At 41.6% G+C, this 22,918-nt stretch overlaps 1 protein-coding gene across 1 annotated transcript; it reads left to right on the forward strand.

Annotated features, from left to right (window-relative positions):
- The first annotated feature begins 828 nt into the window (after positions 1-828).
- On the forward strand, positions 829-18,537 carry LOC139465434 (uncharacterized). The gene is made up of 15 exons (XM_071247147.1): positions 829-903; positions 5,908-6,004; positions 7,666-7,778; positions 7,964-8,066; positions 9,891-10,015; positions 11,036-11,147; positions 12,461-12,576; positions 13,198-13,294; positions 14,018-14,139; positions 15,218-15,305; positions 15,494-15,609; positions 16,627-16,750; positions 17,353-17,462; positions 18,172-18,210; positions 18,476-18,537. Exons 1-15 carry the CDS (start codon positions 864-866, stop codon positions 18,535-18,537), a joined length of 1,464 nt encoding a protein of 487 aa, XP_071103248.1. The 5' UTR covers positions 829-863.
- The last annotated feature ends 4,381 nt before the right edge of the window (positions 18,538-22,918 follow it).

Genomic DNA, 22,918 nt, shown 5'->3' on the forward strand with positions numbered 1-22,918 from the left:
ACATATGATCCTGTATGTTATATATGATCCTGTATGTTACATATTATCCTGTATGCGACATATGATCCTGTATGTTACATATGACCCGGTATGTTACATATGACCCTGTATGCTACATATGATCCTGTATGTTACATATGACCCTGTATGTTACATATGATCCTGTATGTTACATATGACCCTGTATGCTACATATGAACCTGTATGTTACATATGATCCTGTATGTTACATATGACCCCGTATGTTGCATGTGACCATGTATTGTATTAGTTATCCTGCACACCAAAAGACCGAATCACAAAAATATACGTGCACTCGGAAGAACGACAACGCAATGTCCTTGGACATTTTCTAGAGTGTTTGTAGTCGTGCGTGCTAAGCCATCACAAAACGACTACATTAAGTAGGTTTGTATGCGAACTCGACAAATAAAATCTCATATCGACCTCTTGGGACATATTTAAGTTGTTTTCTTTGGTAGACCTGCACCGCTGACCTTGAACACCTGTACCTCACTGCAACGAGGCAGTCACGCCTCAGTGAACACTGACGGTCACAGGGTCCAATGGGAGCACAAGGACCGCATGATCATATGATTTGCTTTGACACTGCGTGACACAGTCTGACAGTCTGACAGAGAAGGTTACTTCAACCTGGCCGCAGCCAATTACTTCGAGAACACACCTAATACATATCATTGTAGAACACATCTAATGCATATCATTGTTATGCGGACGTAGCGACACCTATAACTGCAGTGTATTGAGCTGATCTGAGCATGTGCATTGCGCAGTAGCCGACGACGGGCTCAAACATAACTCCGCCATCATCAGTCGTCCCGGGAACACACACCTGAAACAGCATGACATTCAACAACCTGTGCCTTTTGACGTTATTCCTCGGTAGGTACATTTTGAACAGCTGACTTTTGTTGAAAAACATATATGGGATTAATGAAAATAGGTTATTTTACTCACTCATGATATGACTTTCTCTGTATGGTTCTGATGGACCTTATCAAGCCATCTTTCTCCGAAGTCGAACTTGTGATAATAAAATATCAATCAATCAATCTTTATTCAAGTACTTAAGAGGCCCCAGGCCTATAGTACATGTGACAGAGATGTTGCACACAATTTTAACTAATATTTACAGATTTGGTTCTATATAATAATAGAATATATCCAGATATTGTTTTGCGGTTGTATATCTGTTTTATGAAAGTAATAGTTTATTCTGTTCTTATCATGGGGTATATGGGGGACGATGTTGTGATAGGCGCTGATAGGTGATTAGCACTAGCCAATGCAAGCCAACACTTTTCAGTTATTAGCGCTGATAGTATGGAAGCTAATAGGTAATGGACACTGGGCAAACGAGAGGCCGGGGGTAATTAACACTGATCGGTGAAAGAATGGACGAAACATTGTGTTCCTCATAATAAAGAAGTTGACATCCATATATTCTCTTCCTTATGTGTATCACATCTAAATGCCTTTCAAACACTCGATACACAAAATAATGTTTAAATTGTATATTTGGTATAGTGATGAAACTTTATTTTGAAGGCACACAGTTTAAGAAGTATGAATTACCTAGCACTTAGTTATACTTTGTTTATCTCTATATTTACTACGGCAATAAACTTTACAGATGAGTTTGACTGATATAAGTGATGAATTATCTGTCTGCACATCTGCCGTACAGCCTGGAGCAAATATCGCTCAGCGGCTTCTCTTCATATCAGTATACTATAGAAGCTGCTGCATATTTATATACTCGTTATATCTTGTATGACTAAGCAGTTGCTCCCAGTTACCTATGATATAGGCCAGCGGACGCCGTCTCTCAACTACCATCTCCCTACCCCTTAGCGTAACACCATTAGCAACGATGTTTTTTTTTAGAATATTTTAGGATTTACCATCAACGACATATAAAGTAATGGTGATGTTTGCCTTGATGCGAATCTCAATATCAATGATATATATACTCCCCCCTCTCTCTAACTCAACAGTCTGTCTATTTGAAGAATAATTGAGAGTTTAAACAATAAGACACGTTTCGTCTTGCAAAGTCTGTGAATGTCATCTCACAGAATCGGGCAATTTGGCAAATTGGTGAATTAGCCTTACGGTGAGGTGAAATGCAATTGAGCTTCATTATTATTGCGTTTATGTAGAGATTGGCATGCGCGTGTGTGTATGTGTATGTGTGTGTGTGTGTGTGTGTGTGCACGCGTGTGAGTATATGTGTGTGTGCGCCCGCGCGTGTGTGTGTAGGTGTGTATGTGTATGTGTGTGTACTTGTCATAGTCGGTTTTATAGTGCCAGCCCACTGAGATACCATGTGGCAGTTTAGCATGAATACCCCACTCGGACACAGAATACTGATTCGGAGCCGACCTCTCCCTTAATTCCTAAAAAACTCATTTATCCGAGAATGAGTTTGATAATCATGTGAGTATACCTAGTATTTTGTGATTGTGTGTCCGGAAGTGTGTGATGCTAAGATGTAGAGTTTTCAAAGATAACACATATGCATCTGAACGTCAATGACGACAGATATTGAGCTTGATGAAATTTCTTTTGGGGTTAAAAACATGAAAAACAATAAAAGCCCCGGTATTGAAGACTTTCCTATGGAATTAATAAAAAAATGGAAAGGACTTAAATTCTGGATAAGCAGATTTTAAAAAAGTACTTCTGTTTATATAAAAATGAGCATGACAATGAAAAGAGTTATAACGTCTATACCAAAAGCAAATACACAGAACACAGATTAAAACCTGTAGACGACTAACGTTATTGCATGCTCTCTATGAAATAATTAGCACTTGTATTGAAAACCGTATAAAGTCAACATTGGAATTGCTCATTCATAGCAATCAACATGATTTATTCCTGGAAGATGTATTTCAGAAAACACAAGAATGTCATACGACAATATCTGTGAATCAAAAAAGACAAAAGAGACCAGGATTACGTCTGCTGATAGATTTGAAAAAGGCTTTTGATACGGGTTTAAAACAACATATTTCCAGAAATATTGATTTGGGCCTCATATGACAAGGTGGATGAATATACAAAGTTTTAATACTACAGCAAATTTAATACAAAATGGACATCTACCAAAATGTTTTTTTACAAATGGAAGAGGCTGTCGACAAGGAGACCCACTGTCGCCATACACTTTCCTCCTCGTAGCTGAAATCCTAGGATGTATGATCAGAAATAGTAATAAAGTTGAAGGAATTTTTGTTCATAACAAATAAGTTTGGCAGTATGCTGATGATACTGAATTACATTTTATTGGTTGATATAAAAGATTATGTGCTGCTATAGAAACATAATTAATTCTACAAAATGTCTAGTCTAAAACTTAATGTAGACAAAAGCAATATGCATAGGTTCAAAAGCTGGTAGCAACGAGCGATTATGTCAAGATTTACACATAGAATTGGGGGGGGGGGGGGGGGGGGGGGGCTGGCATTTTGTTTACAAACATACCTACAAAATCCCACGTCCCCCGAATATCGAATGGTCGGTTCCTTAATAGGAAAAAGTACAGTTATAAGAACATTAGCACTGTCAAAACTTGTTCAAATATTTTCGTCACTTCCAACTTTGACTTTGTTTTATCTCTTGACAAATACTTTACAATCAATTAACATTTGCAGTACATAGATATAAACATAGGGGTATAAAACTTTTAGATTTTATGTACAGATTTCTACATAGAATTATTTAGTATCTACACATTGAAGGATTTTAGATGTATATTAGATGTATATATTCTATATCATAAATAATTAAAAGATGGTAATCGATTGTTCAAATTTGGCAAACATCATTTTCATAGACCAGGTTTCCATGTGGCATACAAGGAACAGTAAATTTTCATGGTGAAGGTCATCTGTTCTCAATATCTTTAACGTTACGTCGAAAGCTAGGTTTTACTACCTCACCTCAATTCGGGCAACTGCCATGCCGATATCCAATGCTGTATGCTGTCATTTTAAATGTTGATTTCGTTGAGATTTATTGTTGATCTTTTCAATACATTTTACTTAATGCATCTGTCTTTTGTAGTTTTTTGAAACTGGAGTAACTTAAAACTATGGTGAAGTTTTTTTGGCCTTCAGTTTACTTAACTACTTCAATCAACCAGGTTTTTTCTGTATGTGAAATTAAAGGAATCTAACCAACAATAGATACACTTTTGAAACATACATTCTTTTGAGGATTCATTGCTATAAAAAAGGATGACGAAACCACCTTTAATAAGAAATTGTTTTGACTCTTTGTTGATACATACCATGTTTGTGTGTGTTGCAACCTTTAAAAGTTGAAATATAACACTGTTTAACTGGTTTAACCACCTCACTCACTCAACAATTAACACCCATTCTACTCACTGCATCGGAATCTGAAACACTATTAAGAAACCCGACTTTATACTTAACGTTTTTCAACCCACGCCAGTTGTTATCAAACTGAAGTACACCGGATATATTTCGTTCCTAATTGAATTCCTCGCAAGAAAACAATATCGTATTACCATGACGACGGTGCTGTGTGTTGATCAATATGAACTTATTGTTTGTTGTCACGATAGCGGCCAATAACATGGCGAGCCTGCCACAGACGCCGAGCCCCACCTTCCATTGGGTGGAGTGCATGCTGCTTGTATTATTAGTCAAGTGTGTCCACATATCTCGTATAATTGGTTCTCCAGAACAATACCCGTAGTTTGCTTCCCGGAAGTAGAAAATAATGATTTCTTAACCAGGATAATAGCAAGTCTTTGACAGGCGTTTAGAAGTTATACACATAAGGAAGATATGTTTTAATGGATGTCAACTTCTTTATCACGTGGAACACAACGTTTGAGAGTATATACTTACTCCTTCATCAGGTGAATAAATGCTATGAGGCAGAGAACATATATATGTACCTGTAAGAACAACAAGAGTAATAAGATAACACAGGTGGAAACTTAACAAGGGGAGCCAACAGATAATTGGTGCTGATAGGTGATTAGCAGTGGACAAATGGAAGCCACACTTAACAGTAAATTAGCACTGATAGATAATAGCGATGAACAACTTGAAGCCAGGGCTTAAATTATCACTGATTGGTAATAGGCAATGGGCAAAGGGCGAACGGGTGGCCGGGGTGATTGGCGCTGAAAGTAATAGATTAGAAATGACAATGGACAGAATTATAGTGAAGGTGTTATGGGTCTGATTTTCACTCAATATGCAGTCATATTTATGTAGGCATACAGGTTAAGATAGATCTTTAACAGTCATAGAATGTATACTCGTGTAAAATGGCTATGTCCTTCAGCTAAAGTTAACTGAATCAGAACTAAACAGGAAAACACACACACTCGACGCCGGACACTAGTTTATCGGATATAAATATTATGCATACATTGTTAAGTCATTATGGGATTGTTCAAGAAGTTCACCTTATACATGGTAGAATACAGTAGATAGCCGATTAGGTGTGGATCAGTTGGTGGTCACATGAGTACTGACTCAAGTAATTGAAAGTACGATTTTGTTTTTCTGCTGGTTACAGTTTAAAGATTTATTTCCAGTCTAGCAGTTCATGTTTACCTCAGTTACACAGGGAAACTGTAACAGCTTCACACAATAGGTGTAACACCAGGTCAAGACTGTACAAGGGTGCCAAGCCGTGATGCATTGTATCTCCTTAAGGAGCTATTCCAGAAGTACCTCACAACCAAAGTCAATATACCTGCTGGAAGTGAGTCTTGTTATTTTAATTCCCGTGACGCTGTTTAACACAGCCCAGTATATTTGGTGACTAAATGTTAAAGAATATATACATAAGACCAGTCTTTTGTGACGTGCATTTTCCTTGCATGATGTCTAGGCGGCAGCCTGGCGTGTAAGAGCGACCCCAGTTGTACAGCCCTGAGTGTGGACGCCAACAGAGCCAAGACAGACAACAACCAGAAACTGTACTGTCAGTAAGTAACGGCACTAACATGTATGTATGTATGTGTGTGTGTGTGTGTGTGTGTGTGTGTGTGTGTGTGTGTGTGTGTGTGTGTGCATGCGTGTGTGTGCGTGCGTGTGTGTGTGTGTGTGTGCGTGCGCGCGCGTTTGTCTGTGTTAGCGTGTGAGCTGTACAGTTCTGCATAGTTCTGTCTGCATATGGTTGTATGAAAGAACAGTCACTCACTATACACCTCATATGCAACTTTTAATGTAGTGGTGATTCAATATTTAGTGTAGTGGTGATTCATAATTTAGTGTAGTAGTGATTCAATACTTAATGTAGTGGTGATTCAACGCGTCGTGTAGTAGTGATTCAATATTTAGTGTAGTGGTGATTTATAATTTAGTGTAGTGGTGATTCAATACTTAGTGTAGTGGTGATTCAATATTTAGTGTAGTGGTGATTCAATATTTAGTGTAGTGGTGATTCAATATTTAGTGTAGTGGTGATTCAATATTTAGTGTAGTGGTGATTCACAACTTAGTGTAGTGGTGATTCAAAACTTAGTGTAGTGGTGATTCAAAACTTAGTGTAGTGGTGATTGAACACTTGGTGTAGTGGTGATTCAACACTTGATGTAGTGGTGATTGAACACTTAGTGTAGTGGTTATTCAATACTTAATGTACTGGTGATTCAAAACTTAGTGTAGTAGTGATTCACAACTTAGTGTAGTGGTGATTGAACACATGGTGTATTGATAATTCAACAAATGATGTAGTGGTGATTGAACACTTAGTGTATTGGTGATTCAATACTTAATGTAGTAGTGATTCAACACGTGAAAGAGATCAGCATTTTATAAGCGCTTTGTGCAGTCAGTGGAAGCGGGAATAAAATGACGTGTGCATGTTTACATTCGTGTTTGAAACATGGCGCCTTTAACAGGCGATGATTGAAGGAAGGGCCGCATGCACGACTGTGATGGATGGAACAGTAAGTGATCAAATGGACGATTGAATTAATGGTAGAAAAAAAATACATGACTTGATGTGGAGCTGTTTGGAATGAACGAATAAATAAAATTCAGTCAGTGAATATGAGATTGGAGTACCGTTAGTGATCGATCCATATGGTTCAACATGAGCGAGTACACATCAACATCCACGCGATATACTAGTATGTCATACTGATCGCTGACGTAATGTAGGCAGCATGGTTGACGTCATATAGAAATGACATTAATATGACAACATACTTTAATTTCTGACGTCATGTTGCATCTCAGTTAGGTTGAAGTTTGGAACAGATATTGCTTATCCTAATACGTGTTGAAACTTGAGATATGACTGCACTCGAATGTGTGTCTTACTGAGTTTACACGTGGCAGAAGTACGACCCTCAATTTTCGTAAAACTCTGTAATACTCACACATTCCTTTTCTATTGCCTATATATCTACATAAGTACAGGAACTCTACAAAACCAATCTAAACTATCTCCCTGAGCTGCATAGCAATGTGATGGGCTCGCGATAGTCTGACCCCGAGTTGACCTCTGGTCACATCTACACAGGTGTATTTGTCACTATGGCCTACTGATAGTAAAAAAAACCCGTCTGTCCTGGGGACAGGTCTGCAATAGCGTCACACTAGAATTAAAATATGATATTGATGTCCTGCTTCCCCACAGGTTCACCAGCAAAATGATTGCCTGCTACTCCAGCGCCCATGCCAGCTGCGACAACGGTACCGAGTTGTCGGACGCCATGAAGAGAAAATACTACAGCGAGTGTTCGGTGACGAGTGAGTGTATTGGGCTTGTTTGCTGACGTCACATGGCAGACGCCACCATAGAAGTTGTAGAACTGAATTACATTACTGGTTTGATGAACTCTCAGAGACTAGCCTGCATCTTGACTTGTGGTGGTTTTAATATATGTTTTTGATTCAACAGTTATATTAAATTCCAAGTTTCGTTGCCTTTTCAGAGGAGGAGGTTCGGTCATGCAGTAACGAGATTGTCAGCTGCTATCCATTGATGACAGAAGCTTCAAATCTACTTACGAAAATGAACATGACTGGTTACTGCTCGTAAGTCATACTACTGGCAACCATGCATGCGTCGTACAACTGCTTACAACACGTGCGTCATACTACTGGCTACTATATGTGCGTCACACTACTGCTTTCAACACGTGCGTTATACTACTGGCTACTATACGTGCGTCACACTACTGCTTTCAACACGTGCGTCATACTACTTAGCTACTATATGTGCATCACAGTACTGCTTACAGCACGTGCGTCATACTACTGGCTACTATATTTGCGTCACACTACTGCTTTCAACACGTGCGTCTCACTACTGCTGTCTACATGTGCGTCACATTACTGGCTACTATACGTGTGTCACACTACTGGCTAATGAACGTGCGTTACACTACTGGCTACTGACGTGTATCGTACTGCTGGCTGCTGTATGTGTCATCATACTGACTACTGTCCATGTGTCATACTACTGGCTACTATCCGTGTTTCATGGTACTGGTTACGTTACGTGTGTCATACTGCTGGATACTGTATGTGTGTCATTCTGCTGGCTTCTGCCCGTGTGTCATACTACTGGCTACTATCCGTGTTTCATGGTACTGGTTACGTTACGTGTGTCATACTGCTGGGTACTGTATGTGTGTCATTCTGCTGACTTCTGCCCGTGTGTCATACTACTGGCTACTATCCGTGTTTCATGGTACTGGTTACGTTACGTGTGTCATACTGCTGGATACTGTACGTGTGTCATACTACTGGCTACTGTGCGTGTGTCATACTTCTGGCTACTGTACGTGTGTCATACCAATGGCTACATTACGTATGTCATATTACTGCCATTGAACGAGTGTCATACTACTGGCTACTGTACGTGTGTCATACCACTGCTATTGTTCAAGTGTCATACTACTGGCTACTGTAGTACTATACGTGTGTCATACCAATGGCTACGTTACGTCTACCATACTACTGCTACTGCCCGTGTGTCATACCACTGGCTACTGTACGTATGTCATATTACTGGCTACTGTAGTGTGCCATACTACTGGCTACTGTACGTGTGTCATACCAATGTCTACTATACGTGTGTCATATTACTGGCTACTGTACGTGTGTCATACCACTGGCTACTGTGCGTATGTCATATTTCTGGCTACTGTAGTGTGCCATACTACTGGCTACTGTACGTGTGTCATACTACTGGCTACTGTACGTATGTCATATTACTTGCTACTGTAGTGTGCCATACTACTGGCTACTGTACGTGTGTCATACTACTGGCTACTGTACGTGTATCATACCAATGGCTACGTTACGTGTGTCATATTACTGCTATTGAACGAGTGTCATACTACTGGCTACTGTACGTGTGGCATACTACTGGCTACTGTACTGTGCCATACTGCTGGTTACTGCACGTGTGTCATACTACTGGCAACTGTAAGTGTGTCATACTGGCAACTGTAGGGGCGGTCTGGTAGCCTAGTGGTTAAAGCGTTTGCTCGTCACGCCGAAGGACCGGGTTCGATTCCCGACATGGGTACAATGTGTAAAGCCACTTTCTAGTGTCCCCCACCGTGATATTGCTGGAATATTGCAAAAAGCGGCGTCAAACCATATTCACTCACGCACACGCTACTGTACGTGTGTCATACTACTTGTTATTGTACGTGTGTCATACTACTGCATACTCGTTTCACACTATCTGCTGCTTTACGTGTATCATACTACTCGTTTATTCTGGGATACCACTGTTTATCACTTCAAATCGTCCAGACCTCCTACCCGGTGTTTTAACCATGTATGCCACGTGCACTCCGCTCCATCTGTGTGGCCCCTGCGTGTAATAGTGACGGTCTGTTGCAGGTCCATGGAAACGTTCATCAACTGTGTGGAGTTTAAAATGAAGCCCTGCGCAAAAGGTGTGACCCTGTTCGATGTGCTAGAAGGGGTGTATGCATCGTACGACCACTTTTGTAGCACAGTGAATAGTAAGTCTGCCGTTGTTTTATTTGTTCCGCTCATAAATTCATTAGCATCAAGTCATGGTTAATATAATCGATAGTAACTACGTTTATCTTGCACGTGTATCCATGACGTGTCCCCATATGGTTTACCCTACACGTATTTCCTATTCATGTCCCCTTGCAGTTCCTCTAGAGTTGGGGCTGTTGGGTAGCCTGGTGGTTAAAGCGTTCGCTCGTCACGCCGAAAACCTGGGTTCGATCCTCCACATGGGTACAATGTGTGAAGCCCATTTCTGGTGTCCCCCGTTGTGATATTGCTGGAATATTGTTAAAAGCGGCGTAAAACCATACTCACTCACTTCTCTAGATTTGTTAATCCTTATGGACCGACGAAATGATATTCTGGAGGGGGTTGGCCTGAGATTTTGTAGACAGATTTGATATTTTTTTAGCTATATCTACAAAAGCAGATATTTTATTTGAAACTATGAGTCTGAATTTGTTTAAAGAAATACACCTTGAAACAATGGAAGTTTTGTGGCAGGCAAGTTTTGTTTTCAACAGATTGAAGCAGCATTTATTTTCAAGACTTTCTGGGACAATATATTTTTTGGATCAAATTCCAGCCATCACCCCTCCCTTCCCCTCAACCATATCTAATGGTCGGTCCTCGTGCGTCGGTGTGCCACTCTGTGGGTTCGAGTCTCGGTGCGCCCTGATTATGTTTCTGTGTTTGTTAGTACCTCGCCGTGGTCGTGGTGACAGTCGAAGACTTCAATTCTTCAGGCTCCCTATACCAAGCTGAAACGCAATGATGTCACTAAACTATTGTTCAAACGGCGTTAAACCATCTCTAGCATGTACATCTTTTCTGTGTCCCTACCAGTTTATCTTGCTCCTTTAACGCATCACCTGGTTGATGCTGTACGTATTTAGGGGCTATTTATACGTCAAGGCAACACTGCGAATTGGTAGGCGGGTCTAGTAATACTGTAAATACAAACTTGTGTGCCTAGATATTGAAAGATGGAATTGTTTATCCAGGCAACGACAAGAAAGCACTATGTACAGGCAAGCTTCATACGGCTGGGTGTGCAGACTCAATGGCGGGAATATCTGAAGCTTTAGCATCTTCTAACATAAATGTGTACTGCAGGTGTGTACATAAAGCTTTACACAGTGAATCACAAACATCACCAGAAACTAATTCTGGTTCCTACATAGACACTCAAACATGTGTAGACACCAACATAGTTCCCATATAAACCTACAAACATGATTGAACACTACTCTTTGTTTCCTACATTGACACACAGACATATGCAGAAAAAAGAATCTTTGTTTCCTACATAGAAACACAACGATCTGTAGACACTAAAATAATAATTCCTACATTGACACACAAACATATGCAGTCACAAATAATCTGTGTTTCCCCCATAGAAACACAAAGATATGTAGACACAAATAATAATTCCTACATTGACACACAAACATATGCAGACAAAATAATCTTTCTTTCTCCCATAGAAACACAAAGATCTGTAGACACTAAAATAATTCCTACATTGACATACAAACATATGCAGAGAAAATAATCTTTCTTTCTCCCATAGACACACAAAGATCTGTAGACACTAAAATAATTCCTACATTGACATACAAACATATGCAGACAAAATAATCTTTGTTTCTCCCACAGAAACACAACGATCTGTAGACACAAATAATAATTCCTACATTGACACACAAACATATGCAGACAAAATAATCTTTGTTTCTCCCATAGACACACAAAGATCTGTAGACACTAAAATAATTCCTACATTGACACACAAACATATGCAGACAAAATAATCTTTGTTTCTCCCATAGAAACACAAAGATCTGTAGACACAAATAATAATTCCTACATTGACACACAAACATATGCAGACAAAAATAATCTTTGTTTCCTACATTGGCACACAAAGGTCTGTAGACACTTACAGAAGTTCCCACATAGACACCGGTAACATCTGTGGACACTAATATTAACAACATGCAAAGTAAGATGTGTGATATCTTACAGTATTTTGTCTAACTGTGTTATATCCGACTGTGTAATATTTAACTGTGCAATACCCAACTGTACTGTATCTGCCTGGGCTATATCCCACTGTGTTATATCCGACTGTGTAATATTTAACTGTGCAATACCCAACTGTACTGTATCTGCCTGGGCTATATCCCACTGTGTTATATCCGACTGTGTAATATTTAACTGTGCAATACCTAACTGTACTGTATCTGCCTGGGCTATATCCCACTGTGTTATATCCGACTGTGTAATATTTAACTGTGCAATACCTAACTGTACTGTATCTGCCTGGGCTATATCCCACTGTGTTATATTCAACTGTGTAATATGTAACAGTGTTGTATCCAAGTGCGATAAATCTGTGTTATTCCCGACCATTGATGTTGCAGGCGAATGGGAGAGTACATGAGTTGTTTCGACACAACGTTTGCCAAATGCGATCCGAGCCTGAATCGCACCAGCTTCATGTCTGGGTTGGAGGACCCCTACAGGAAGCTGTGTAAAGGTGACGTTATAGTCAGGTCAACGCCGTCGGGAACAGTGTTACACATACATCCCGGCGTGTCAGGTTGGGTGAGGGATTGTGTGTGTGTGCGTGTGTGTGTGCGTGCGTGCGTGCGTGCGTGCGTGCGTGTGTGCGTGCGTGCGTGCGTGCATGTGTGTGTGTGTGTGTGTGTGTGTGTGTGTGTGTTTGTGTGTCCGGACCTCCTGGGGAGCTCCCCCCCCCCCCCGATCCGCCCGTGGTTATTCCGAGATTTAAACGCACGATCGCCTGGCAAGGGGTAGGCTCGCATCTATGTATCATCGGTGTGTCAGGCCCCCTGAAGGTGGGTGCCTGTGTGAGGAGTAACATACTTCAACGGTTGACGAATCAAGGTTAAGGTGATTAGTCAATAATTATTTGTACATGTAAACGTTCTAAGTGATCTTCCGGAAGTGTTTAACCAACGGAGTCCGCACTAACGAGGTTTCGCTGGATAAGGTAAAACCAGTACTGTTAGGATTCATGCAATGTCACTTTACGCATAGGGATGACTTATCTTAAAATTTAAATCTTGTCAGCGCATTGATTTGAAACTTAACAATGTTTTACAGATCCAGTTTTCGTACTGAACATATCTTGTAGGTAACCCAGTAGAAATGTGCCAGACAAAGCTTCAGAGTTGCTTCCCACAACTGGCTGAGGCCCTCAACAATACAGACAAGCCGCCAGTCTACTGCAAGTAAGTAGTTTTTTCTTTGTTGTTTAACGCCACACTCAGCAATATTTCAGCTACATGATGGCGGTCTGTATATAATCGAGTCTGGACCAGACAATCCAGTGATTGATATCATCAGCACCGATCCACGTAATTGGGATAGGATGACATGCACGAACCAAGCCAGCGAGTCTGACCACCGGATCCATAAAGTCGCCTCTTACGACAAGCATGGGTGGCTGATGATTTTTTTCTACTCTGGTTCTTCACGGGTCGAAAGTAAGTAAGACAGGTGCACGTCGCTGCCAGAAGTATTGATTCAATATTACGTCGGCTCTAGCGTGTACAAGGACACGGACCAGTACAGCATGATTATACTGTCAATGACAAAGGTGTCACTTGGTGGCGTTTGCTAGTAAGTCATTCTCAGCAGTACTTGATGCTATCCTCATTGCTCTTTGATTTTTATAAGTCGTGGCCCATGTACTGGAAACAATACCACCTGGAGTCCTAAAACGAACTAATGACCGGTATCTGTTATAATTATCATTAATATGGAAAAAGATGATAATATGAATAGCTACCCTTTCCCCACTGAAACACCACCATATGTTTCCTAACGCAGCACCACTATCTGTTTCCTAACGCACCACCACCATCTGTTTCCTAACGCAGCACCACCATCTGTTTCCTAACGCAGCACCCCCATCTGTTTCCTAATGCAGCACCGCCATCTGTTTCTTATAGAGGCCTCAGCTCCTACATGGACTGTGTGGACGAGCTGCTGTCAAGCTGTGACCCTCCCGTCACACGGTCTGAGGTCCTGGGAGAGCTGGAGGAGGGATACACAATGGCATGTCATATGGTCGGTACGTGTTGTTAGTAATAAGGCTCTACGGACACTTTTCAAAGTCTTCCTAATGTGAAGTTTGATTTCAAGGGATGCAGCTGTGTTGTATAGTGACCTGCATTTGATGGTGTTGTATGTTTGACCTGCATCTGACAGTGTTACATATTAGACCTGCATCTGACAGTGTTGTATATTTGACCTGGATCTGACGGTGTTGTAAAGTGACCTGCATTTGATGGTGTTCGATATTTGACCTGTATTTGATGGTGTTCTTTAGTGCATCATGTTTGACCTGCATCTGACAGTGTTACATATTAGACCTGCATCTAACAGTGTTGTATATTTGACCTGCATCTGACGGTGTTGTATAGTGACCTGCATTTGACGGTGTTGTATAGTGACCTGCATCTGACGGTGTTGTATACTGACCTGCATTTGACGGTCTTGTATATTTGACCTGCATTTGACGGTGTTCTATATTGGACCTGCATCTGACGATGTTGTATTGTGACCTGCATTTAACAGTGTTATATAGTGACCTGCATTTGACGGTGTTGTATAGTGACCTACATTTGACGGTGTCCTATATTTGACCTGCATCAGACGATGTTGTATATTGACCTGCATTTGACGATGTTGTATGGTGACTTGCATCTGACGATGTTGTATAGTGACCTGCATTTGACAGTGTTATATAGTGACTTGCATCTGACGGTGTTGTATACTGACCTGCATTTGACGGTCTTGTATATTTGACCTGCATTTGACGGTGTTCTATATTGGACCTGCATCTGACGATGTTGTATTGTGACCTGCATTTGACAGTGTTATATAGTGACCTGCATTTGACGGTGTTGTATAGTGACCTACATTTGACGGTGTCCTATATTTGACCTGCATCAGACGATGTTGTATATTGACCTGCATTTGACGATGTTGTATGGTGACCTGCATTTTACGGTGTTCTATATTTGACCTGCATCAGACGATGTTGTATAGTGACTTGCATCTGACGATGTTGTATAGTGACCTGCATTTGACAGTGTTGTATAGTGACCTGCATTTGACGATGTTGTATAGTGACGGTGTATTTCCAGACTGCCCCTCTGTGTATACATGCACCACGAACATGTCCACCTCCGCCCAGGAAGCGCCGACTGTTCCAGACCTACTGATGAGATGTCAGTACGTACACCTTCAACTAGCTGTCTCTGATGACTAAAATGATTTCTTCTGTGTGAAATGCATCTTTCTGAGACATCCATACAAGAGTCAAAGAACACATTTTCCATAACGTATAAATAACATTTGCCGGAAGTAGTCTTCAGTGCTGTGTTTGGGTTACATGACCAACTCGCTCCTTGTTCCAACAGGGAGATGACAGAAACAATGGCTTGCATGCACGCAGAGTTGGAGAAGTGTAACGTCTCCTCCCCCAGGGACTACAGCTTCGAAGAAGTCGGCGGCCTCTACAACGCCACCTGTCGAAGTACGTACAACGTCGTGTACTATGTCAAGGAATTTACAGACAGGTGTATCCAGCGAATAAACATAAGCTCTAGAAGTCATTGTTATTACATAGTATTAACACCCAGACTTTGTTTCCTTAGTATACGAGTGTATCTGTTGTTTTGTAGCTATGGAGATTCAAGTTGACAACCGAATGTGTATCACCCGGAGACGCCTTGGGAAACATACTTTCAGAACTAGGACACACCCTCCATCTTCATCGTCCTCAATAGCATTATTGATTTGGATACAAATTATGAATAGATGTTGAATTATAGGTCCAATATGTAGAAGAGAGATAATTTGACAAACCATTTATGTCTCTTACATGGACATACAGTTTAGAAAGCAGTGATATTTGAATGCTAAGAAAAACCGAAAGCTTAAAAATTGTCTTTTAGCAGTATTTTGTTGGTTATTGCGAGCAGAGTAGAAATATTGTTTTCGCATTGTCCCACGTGTAAGCATGTGTATGATCATGTGCACCTATTTCCCAATCAGCTGTGGGGAATATTCAAATCCAGTCCTGTCTCCTATGTCTCCTAGTGGCATTGAATCATTCTAAACAAATAATATATTTCCACCATGTTATATACAAATAGGATTTTAAGCTATTAATTTTGGCTTAACACTGCAACATTTTCGATTTTCTTCTGGATCATTCCCTGGAGTTGTATAGCTCATACCTCTTATACTTATCAGTATTGTTTATGGACACCTCTTGTGCTTATGACTCCTCAACAAGCGTTCATCTATTGCAGATGCATCCCCCCCCCCCCCCCCCCCCCCCACACACACACCACCCCACCCCTGACGGCTACATTGCTTATCGGTATCAACCTATCCCCTTCAAGAAATCCTAAACAACGTGTGTTAACGGTGTGTTACGATTCTCATAAAATGTTGTTCCATTGTTCCATTTTTGTTTATTTTCGGTTTTAACCATCAATAAACTTGTGTGATGCCGCCTGTTATTCGGTTTTAACTTTTTCTTCAGCCCTGACGGTCGACGTGGAGTTGGTCGGCTGTCCGGAAATGACGTCATGCATGGATACAATGATGGTCCCGACCGACCTCAACACAGCCGTCCCCCTGTTCATAGACCCGCGTTTCTGGTGCTCGTGAGTACACTCTCTAGATGATAGATTTAGTTATATGTTTCCAGTCTATACGATCTAACGTCAAGGATGACGAAAATTGAAGTATTGAAGCAAACATGTTTATCTTATCGACTTAGCTGACAAAATCAATCTTTTCTAGATTGGTGTTCATCAGGTCACGATATGAGATAAACATTATGAATTACTTGCGTTTGTTACGCATGGAATGACCGAAGACCGAGGTGTTATAGTGGGATTCGTTCAACGGACTCTTCTTTTAGCAGATATTTCTTGTCGCTTTTATTTACCGGAATATTTCTCTCTAAAATTCAATGACACATGTAATGAATTTATCATTAACACTTTAACAAAGACTTATTTTCTGTGAAATATACTTCCGTGGCAATATTGAATCTATCTTAAAAAAGGTTAATCGTGTCGTGATAATCAAGTGACGTCCATCAAACACTATGACGTCATGATGACCGAACAGAAAAGCGTTAGACGCGACTAGCCCAAACAAAAAGTGAGATGGTATGCGGTATGATTGCGTTAAAACCGGAATAGTAGTTGCTGCTCATTGAGTCTGAAACGAAGTAATCCCCATGTATTCACTTCCTCAGAATGCTGAAGAGCACTGTAACGTGCGCTGACAGTGTGAAGCATTGTACCCTTGCTAACCAGACAGACCATGGCGTGTCACTCGCCACTATCAACCATCTGTGCCCGGAAGGTGAGTAACACTTTCATCATTTGGTCATCGTAGCTGGTCAGAACGCCGGGCTCTCTGTTCCGTAGCTGACCATGTTGGGGGGCAGGTCGCTGACGCAGACATTGAAAGTGGTCCTGTAAGTGACAATGTCTACAACAGAACCCGTAGAACACGTTGGTACCCGGAGAAATCGCTCAGCTCCGGTTGGCGTTTTTCGCATAATAACCCGTAGAACATGTTGGTAGACTAGTACCGATCTGGCTTGTATGTGGGCATTGTCCACTACAGAAACTGTAGGACATGCTGATAGACAGGAACGGATCTGGCCTGGATGTGGGCATTGTCCACTACAGAAAACTGTAGGACATGCTGATAGACAGGAACGGATCTGGCCTGGATGTGGGCATTGTCCACTACAGACACTGTAGGACATGCTGATAGACAGGAACGGATCTGGCCTGGATGTGGGCATTGTCCACTACAGAGCTTCTAGGACATTTTAATAGACGCAGGAATCGGTGTGTCCTGGAAGTGGCATTGTCCACTACAGAACCTGTAGAACATATTGGTAGACGCAGGAATCTATCTGCTGGTCACGTTTTCACTGTATGACATGTTAGTAAACATCACTTGCTTGACATAGGTGTTATAATCTATACCGAAATCGACGCCTCAATTGCAGCAAAGAAGTTGTTTATCCATAAGAACTTGTCTGTTTTTTTTCTTTCAGCTGACACACGAGTGACGCCAAACAGAGGCAGCATTTCAGGTAAGGCTCACGCGCACAACACACGTGGGGTTGGCATTTCTGCAAAGAAAAAAGAAAAAGTGTCAATTGAGGAGTGATGAATGTGTAATCCACGTCATGTAACTTCTCCAGGAATCCCTATGTTATGTTCGAGAAATGTTTCACTGGGTGTGTAAGATCCTAGGGTCGATGGGGTAATGTAGTGACTGATTTAAACACTAGCTAGTTACGCCAAAGAATCTGGTTCGATTCCCCACAATGGTACAGTGTATACCTTCTGTTTCAGGTGCAGGTCTGTTACCAGTGGTGACACTTGTGATGTCGTTCCTGCTCTACAGACAGGCGTAAGGGACGTCCAAGACAACAGTCTCAAACACTTTCTCATTAAACCCCCAAAGATTCTACTCCTTTCACACTCATTGCTGACAATAGTGATAAAGTTTTGCATCAAAATGTTTTTTCTTTAAAACAATACGAATAGTAATATCTGCAAATTTGCTATCTATTTACTATTTCTTTGTAGGAGTATTCCAGTGAGGTAGTCCACGTAAAGTAGAGGGTCAAATATAAAATAATAAAAAAAACATATATTGTAGATCTTAACGCCATCATCTCCAGACGTTGATGTTGACCACCATCTTTTAGACGTGTGATATAACTGTCACCTTTGTTCTTTTGTTTTCGTTATACGCATCATGTCGATCAACAACAACCCACTATGACTCCCGTACATACTTCGTGCCTTAAAGAGGACTATCTTCGACAATCCTGCAATGTCGTTGCATTACTAATTTGAATTTGATTTCATTTGAACTTGATTTGTATTTGAATTTGAATTTGAATTTGTCTCTGAATTAATTATTTGAATGTTGGCTTGACGTTTTTATCATTTGTCGTTTCTTATCCACAACAATAAGATGACATCAACAACGGCGGCATTTCGTCCAGTTTAACGGTAACATATCTTACATTGTGATGCATGGGTTCAGTTAGTCCTGCACCATGACCGTGGAATATATTTATTTTATGAAAAAAGAATAAGCGAGAAATGCATACAAAAGCAAGTCGCTGAAATCAGCATAGGGATTTTTTAAATATATTTTTAGAGTCAAGAAGGCTATTGTGCAATATAAGATTTCAGAGACTAAATGTTAGTCTAGGGTTCAGTGGGCATCGGAGGTCCCTTAGCCGTGTGGGGGTCGATGGTCGTGTGTTGGAATCTGATTCTTCTGTTATGAGCCTTGGTTTGTCAGCAGCGCACTAGAAGTCGTGACCTTCATCGCCGTTGTAGCATCTCCCAGCTGCATCACTTCGAGCTTCAGAGTTTTCCCCATCAAGCTGACACGCCGTGATCATCCTGACCCTGTTAACCATATACACCTCACTGTCACGCTAGCTATATTGCAAACCATCAACAGATAAAATACTGATGCGTATGTTTGCTTGTTGCTTAAAGTCGCACTCAGCAATATTCCAGGCTTATGACGGCGGTCTGTAAATAATCGAGACTAGACCAGACAAGCCAGTCATTGACATCACGCAATTGGGATACGATGACAATGATCAATCAAGTCAGTTAGCCTGACCACCCGATCCCGTTAGTTGCCTCTTATGACAAGCATAGTCGCTATTTACGGCAAACGTGGGATGCTGAAGACACTTTCTAACCCGGATCTACACGGGAGATGCTTATGTGATGGTATGTAATTACAGAGTGTTGCGGTGAGGTAGCTTTCATAGAAATCATGACATCGGTCGAAAAGTACGCATGCACAGAAAGAATGCAACTAACGCTGACAGTTACCGCCAATTTGCCTTGGGGTCATAAGTTACTTTTTGAATGTACTTGTTTAAATAAACAACCATTGTCACATACGTTTTCGTTACGTTTTTGTTAAGCGAAGTTGTGACAAACGGCATATATATTGTGCTGTAGGGACCCAGGACATGTCGGGTCGGGTCGGGTCGGGTCGGGTCGGGTCGTGTCGTGTCGGGTCGGGTCGGGTCGGGTCGGGTCGGGTCGGGTCGTGTCGGGTCGGGTCGGGTCGTGTCGGGTCGTGTCGTGTCGGGTCGGGTCGGGTCGGGTCGGGTCGGGTCGGTTCGGGTCGGGTCGGGTCGGGTCGTGTCGTGTCGTGTCGGGTCGGGGTCGGGTCGGGTCGGGTCTTCTTACAGGATAATTGATAACGTACAGATGTTGCAAGATTCAGAGGTTTAATGTGTCTGACCTCGACATGACCTCGAATGTTGAGTATTGTGTAAACAATTGTTGTGACGCATAGTCGTTAGCACTCGCCCCAGTTTTTTTTGTCTGTTTGTTGTTTAACGACGCACTCTGCAATATTCCGGCCATATAACGAAGGTCTGTAAATGATCGAGTCTGGACCAGCCAATCCAGTGACTGATATCATGAACATTGATCTACGCAACCATCAACCTAGTCAGCAAGACTGATCCCGTTAGTCGCCTAGGCCTCTTACGACAAGCACCGTCGTCTCATGGTAAAGCATGGGTTGCTAAAGACCGATTCTCACCGAATCTTCACGGGTCCACTGGCTCTAGTCGGGCCAAACAATATAACATCACGGATACCAGGATCACATCTACCATTGAGTATGGCCGGGTTTAATGATGCACACAGGTTTACAAGTTGGCGTCCAAAACTGATTGTGACCTTGTCACAGGAGAAACGACGTAAATTTTAATTGTCACAAAAAAAACAAAGAAGATTTTGTCATAGATGCCAATTTCCAAACATGCTGCCATACCAACTTTTGCATAGTCGACGATAGTTCCAGTCACCGCTAATAATAACAATTTCTCTAACATCGTGTGAGGGCACGGGGGGCCTAGTCGTCTATGGCGATTCGCTATGCAGATTTGCGTCCCTTGGGCTCGCCAGAAACCTATGATTGTGGGTTCGAATCCCGGTTCGCCCCGATTATATTTCTAGGTTTGTCAGCACCATACCCATGTTCTTGGGTTTCACATTAAGCTGACACGCCGCGATATAACTGGAATTCTGTTAAAAGCGGTGTTATACCAGACTCACTCACTTATTCACTCCAATATCGTGTAGAATATCAGGGCTTCCTGAAGTATATGTGAATTACTGTTTTCACATGTTTATTTGTTTTACCATGTTGACCTTTCAGGATGGAAATAAGTACACATAAAAAAACACATTCATCTTAATCAAACAAAGACTTATGCAACACTAAAAAAATAACGTTTTCTCCTATCGAGGGATACCTTTTCACGTGATTAAATGATTTTCTTACACAGGGGCAATCCCCCTGCCGTGTTGTGCTGTCCGAGTAGCACTCGCCAAAACAGGGTATAATCATGAAAACATCCTAATCAATATCAATAACCTGAAGCCATGTTTCTGTTATTCCAAATATGAACAAATGTTTGAATAAATGGCAGAAATGCGAGTCAGTTTTTTCTGAGGCTAGTCCACTGATATTCCTAAAAAGTAGTCATAGACCTATCAGTTCCCCAAGTTTGGACCTTTGCAGCTTTGATTTCAGCGCGGAGTCGTGGTCGGCCTTGAATTTCATTTCGGTCTCAAGTAGAAGGGAGGTGGCCTTTGTGACGTCACTGGGTGTTCTGACGTTGTACGGTGCCGCCTCCGTGGTCTAATGGTAGAGCGTCCGCCCGGAGAGCGGAAGGTCCGGGGTTCTATCCCCGGCCGAGTCATACCAAAAGACGTTAAAAGATGGTACTTGTTGTTACCCTGTCTGGCGCTCGGCTTTAAGGGGCTAAAACAAGGACTGGTCGGCTCGGAGTCAGTATACTGTGTCTGAGTGGGGTATTCATGTTAAACTGCGGCATGTTATCTCATCGAGCTAGCACTATAAATCGGCATCAGTCCGGACTAGTACAAGCAGCCACACACACACACAGGTACATGCACGTCGCTATATAAGTGCAATAATCTTGGACGCGACGTTAAACCCCATCTCCTCCACATAGAACATCTTCGTTATCATAGACCGTGGTCTATATTGTCTATGTGCTACAGCAGGTCACCTGGGGTGATGTACTCCTTCTCCAACACTGAGGTCGAGTGTGACGTGACACAGATGTATTGCTTACAACCTGTTGCAGATTCGTCTGTGCAGGATTATATTATTCAGGCGTCTGTTGACCTGCTCCTGTTTGTCTAGATCGTTTTCCAATTTATCAAATCTTGAGTTCGCTCCTGTATACGTCTACATATGAATAATCAGCATAAGTCACCACACTATCAAAGCGTGCAGCTATTTCCTCAATATCGAGTCCGAGAATCTCTTGTCAAGATTATCAAGACTTTTATTTCCCCGACGTGACTATTTAATTCGTGTGATTCTATTTTGAGGCCTTTTTTCCGTTGAGTTATTTGCCGCAATGAGTTCTTTGTGTCGCTTACGGTACTGGTCAGTATCAATTCCAGGGACACCTTTCCAGGGCCTGGGTTTAATTCGATGTCACAACAGAGAGTTAGTATTCTTGATCGAGTAAACAGACAAAAGCGTGTAAGAGGCTCCATGCATATAGCTTCCGGCCTCGCTCGGGATTCCTGTTTGTGTCTTGCACTCAACTCTCACAGCCGATGTAGCGTGAAAACACACTGCAGATTGTCAGCAGGATAGTCGCTGGTCTGTTTCTGGTGTCCGTCCTGCTTGTCCACAATGTCAGACGAGTATGTGTTGAAATGGCGTCTCTCAACCCACCTGCTTGTCCACAA

This window comes from Haliotis cracherodii, unplaced genomic scaffold, assembly GCF_022045235.1.
Source record: "Haliotis cracherodii isolate W230 unplaced genomic scaffold, xgHalCrac1.p SCAF_18, whole genome shotgun sequence".
Taxonomy (NCBI): domain Eukaryota; kingdom Metazoa; phylum Mollusca; class Gastropoda; order Lepetellida; family Haliotidae; genus Haliotis; species Haliotis cracherodii.

What these genes read in the sequence shown, in the direction of transcription:
- LOC139465434 (XM_071247147.1), top strand. Translation starts at nt 864, where the DNA reads ATGACATTCAACAACCTGTGCCTTTTGACGTTATTCCTCG. An exon ending in AACCAGAAACTGTACTGTCA is followed by an intron (nt 6,005 to 7,665) that starts GTAAGTAACGGC and finishes GCTTCCCCACAG; the next exon opens with GTTCACCAGCAAAATGATTG. An exon ending in AAACAGAGGCAGCATTTCAG is followed by an intron (nt 18,211 to 18,475) that starts GTAAGGCTCACG and finishes CTTCTGTTTCAG; the next exon opens with GTGCAGGTCTGTTACCAGTG.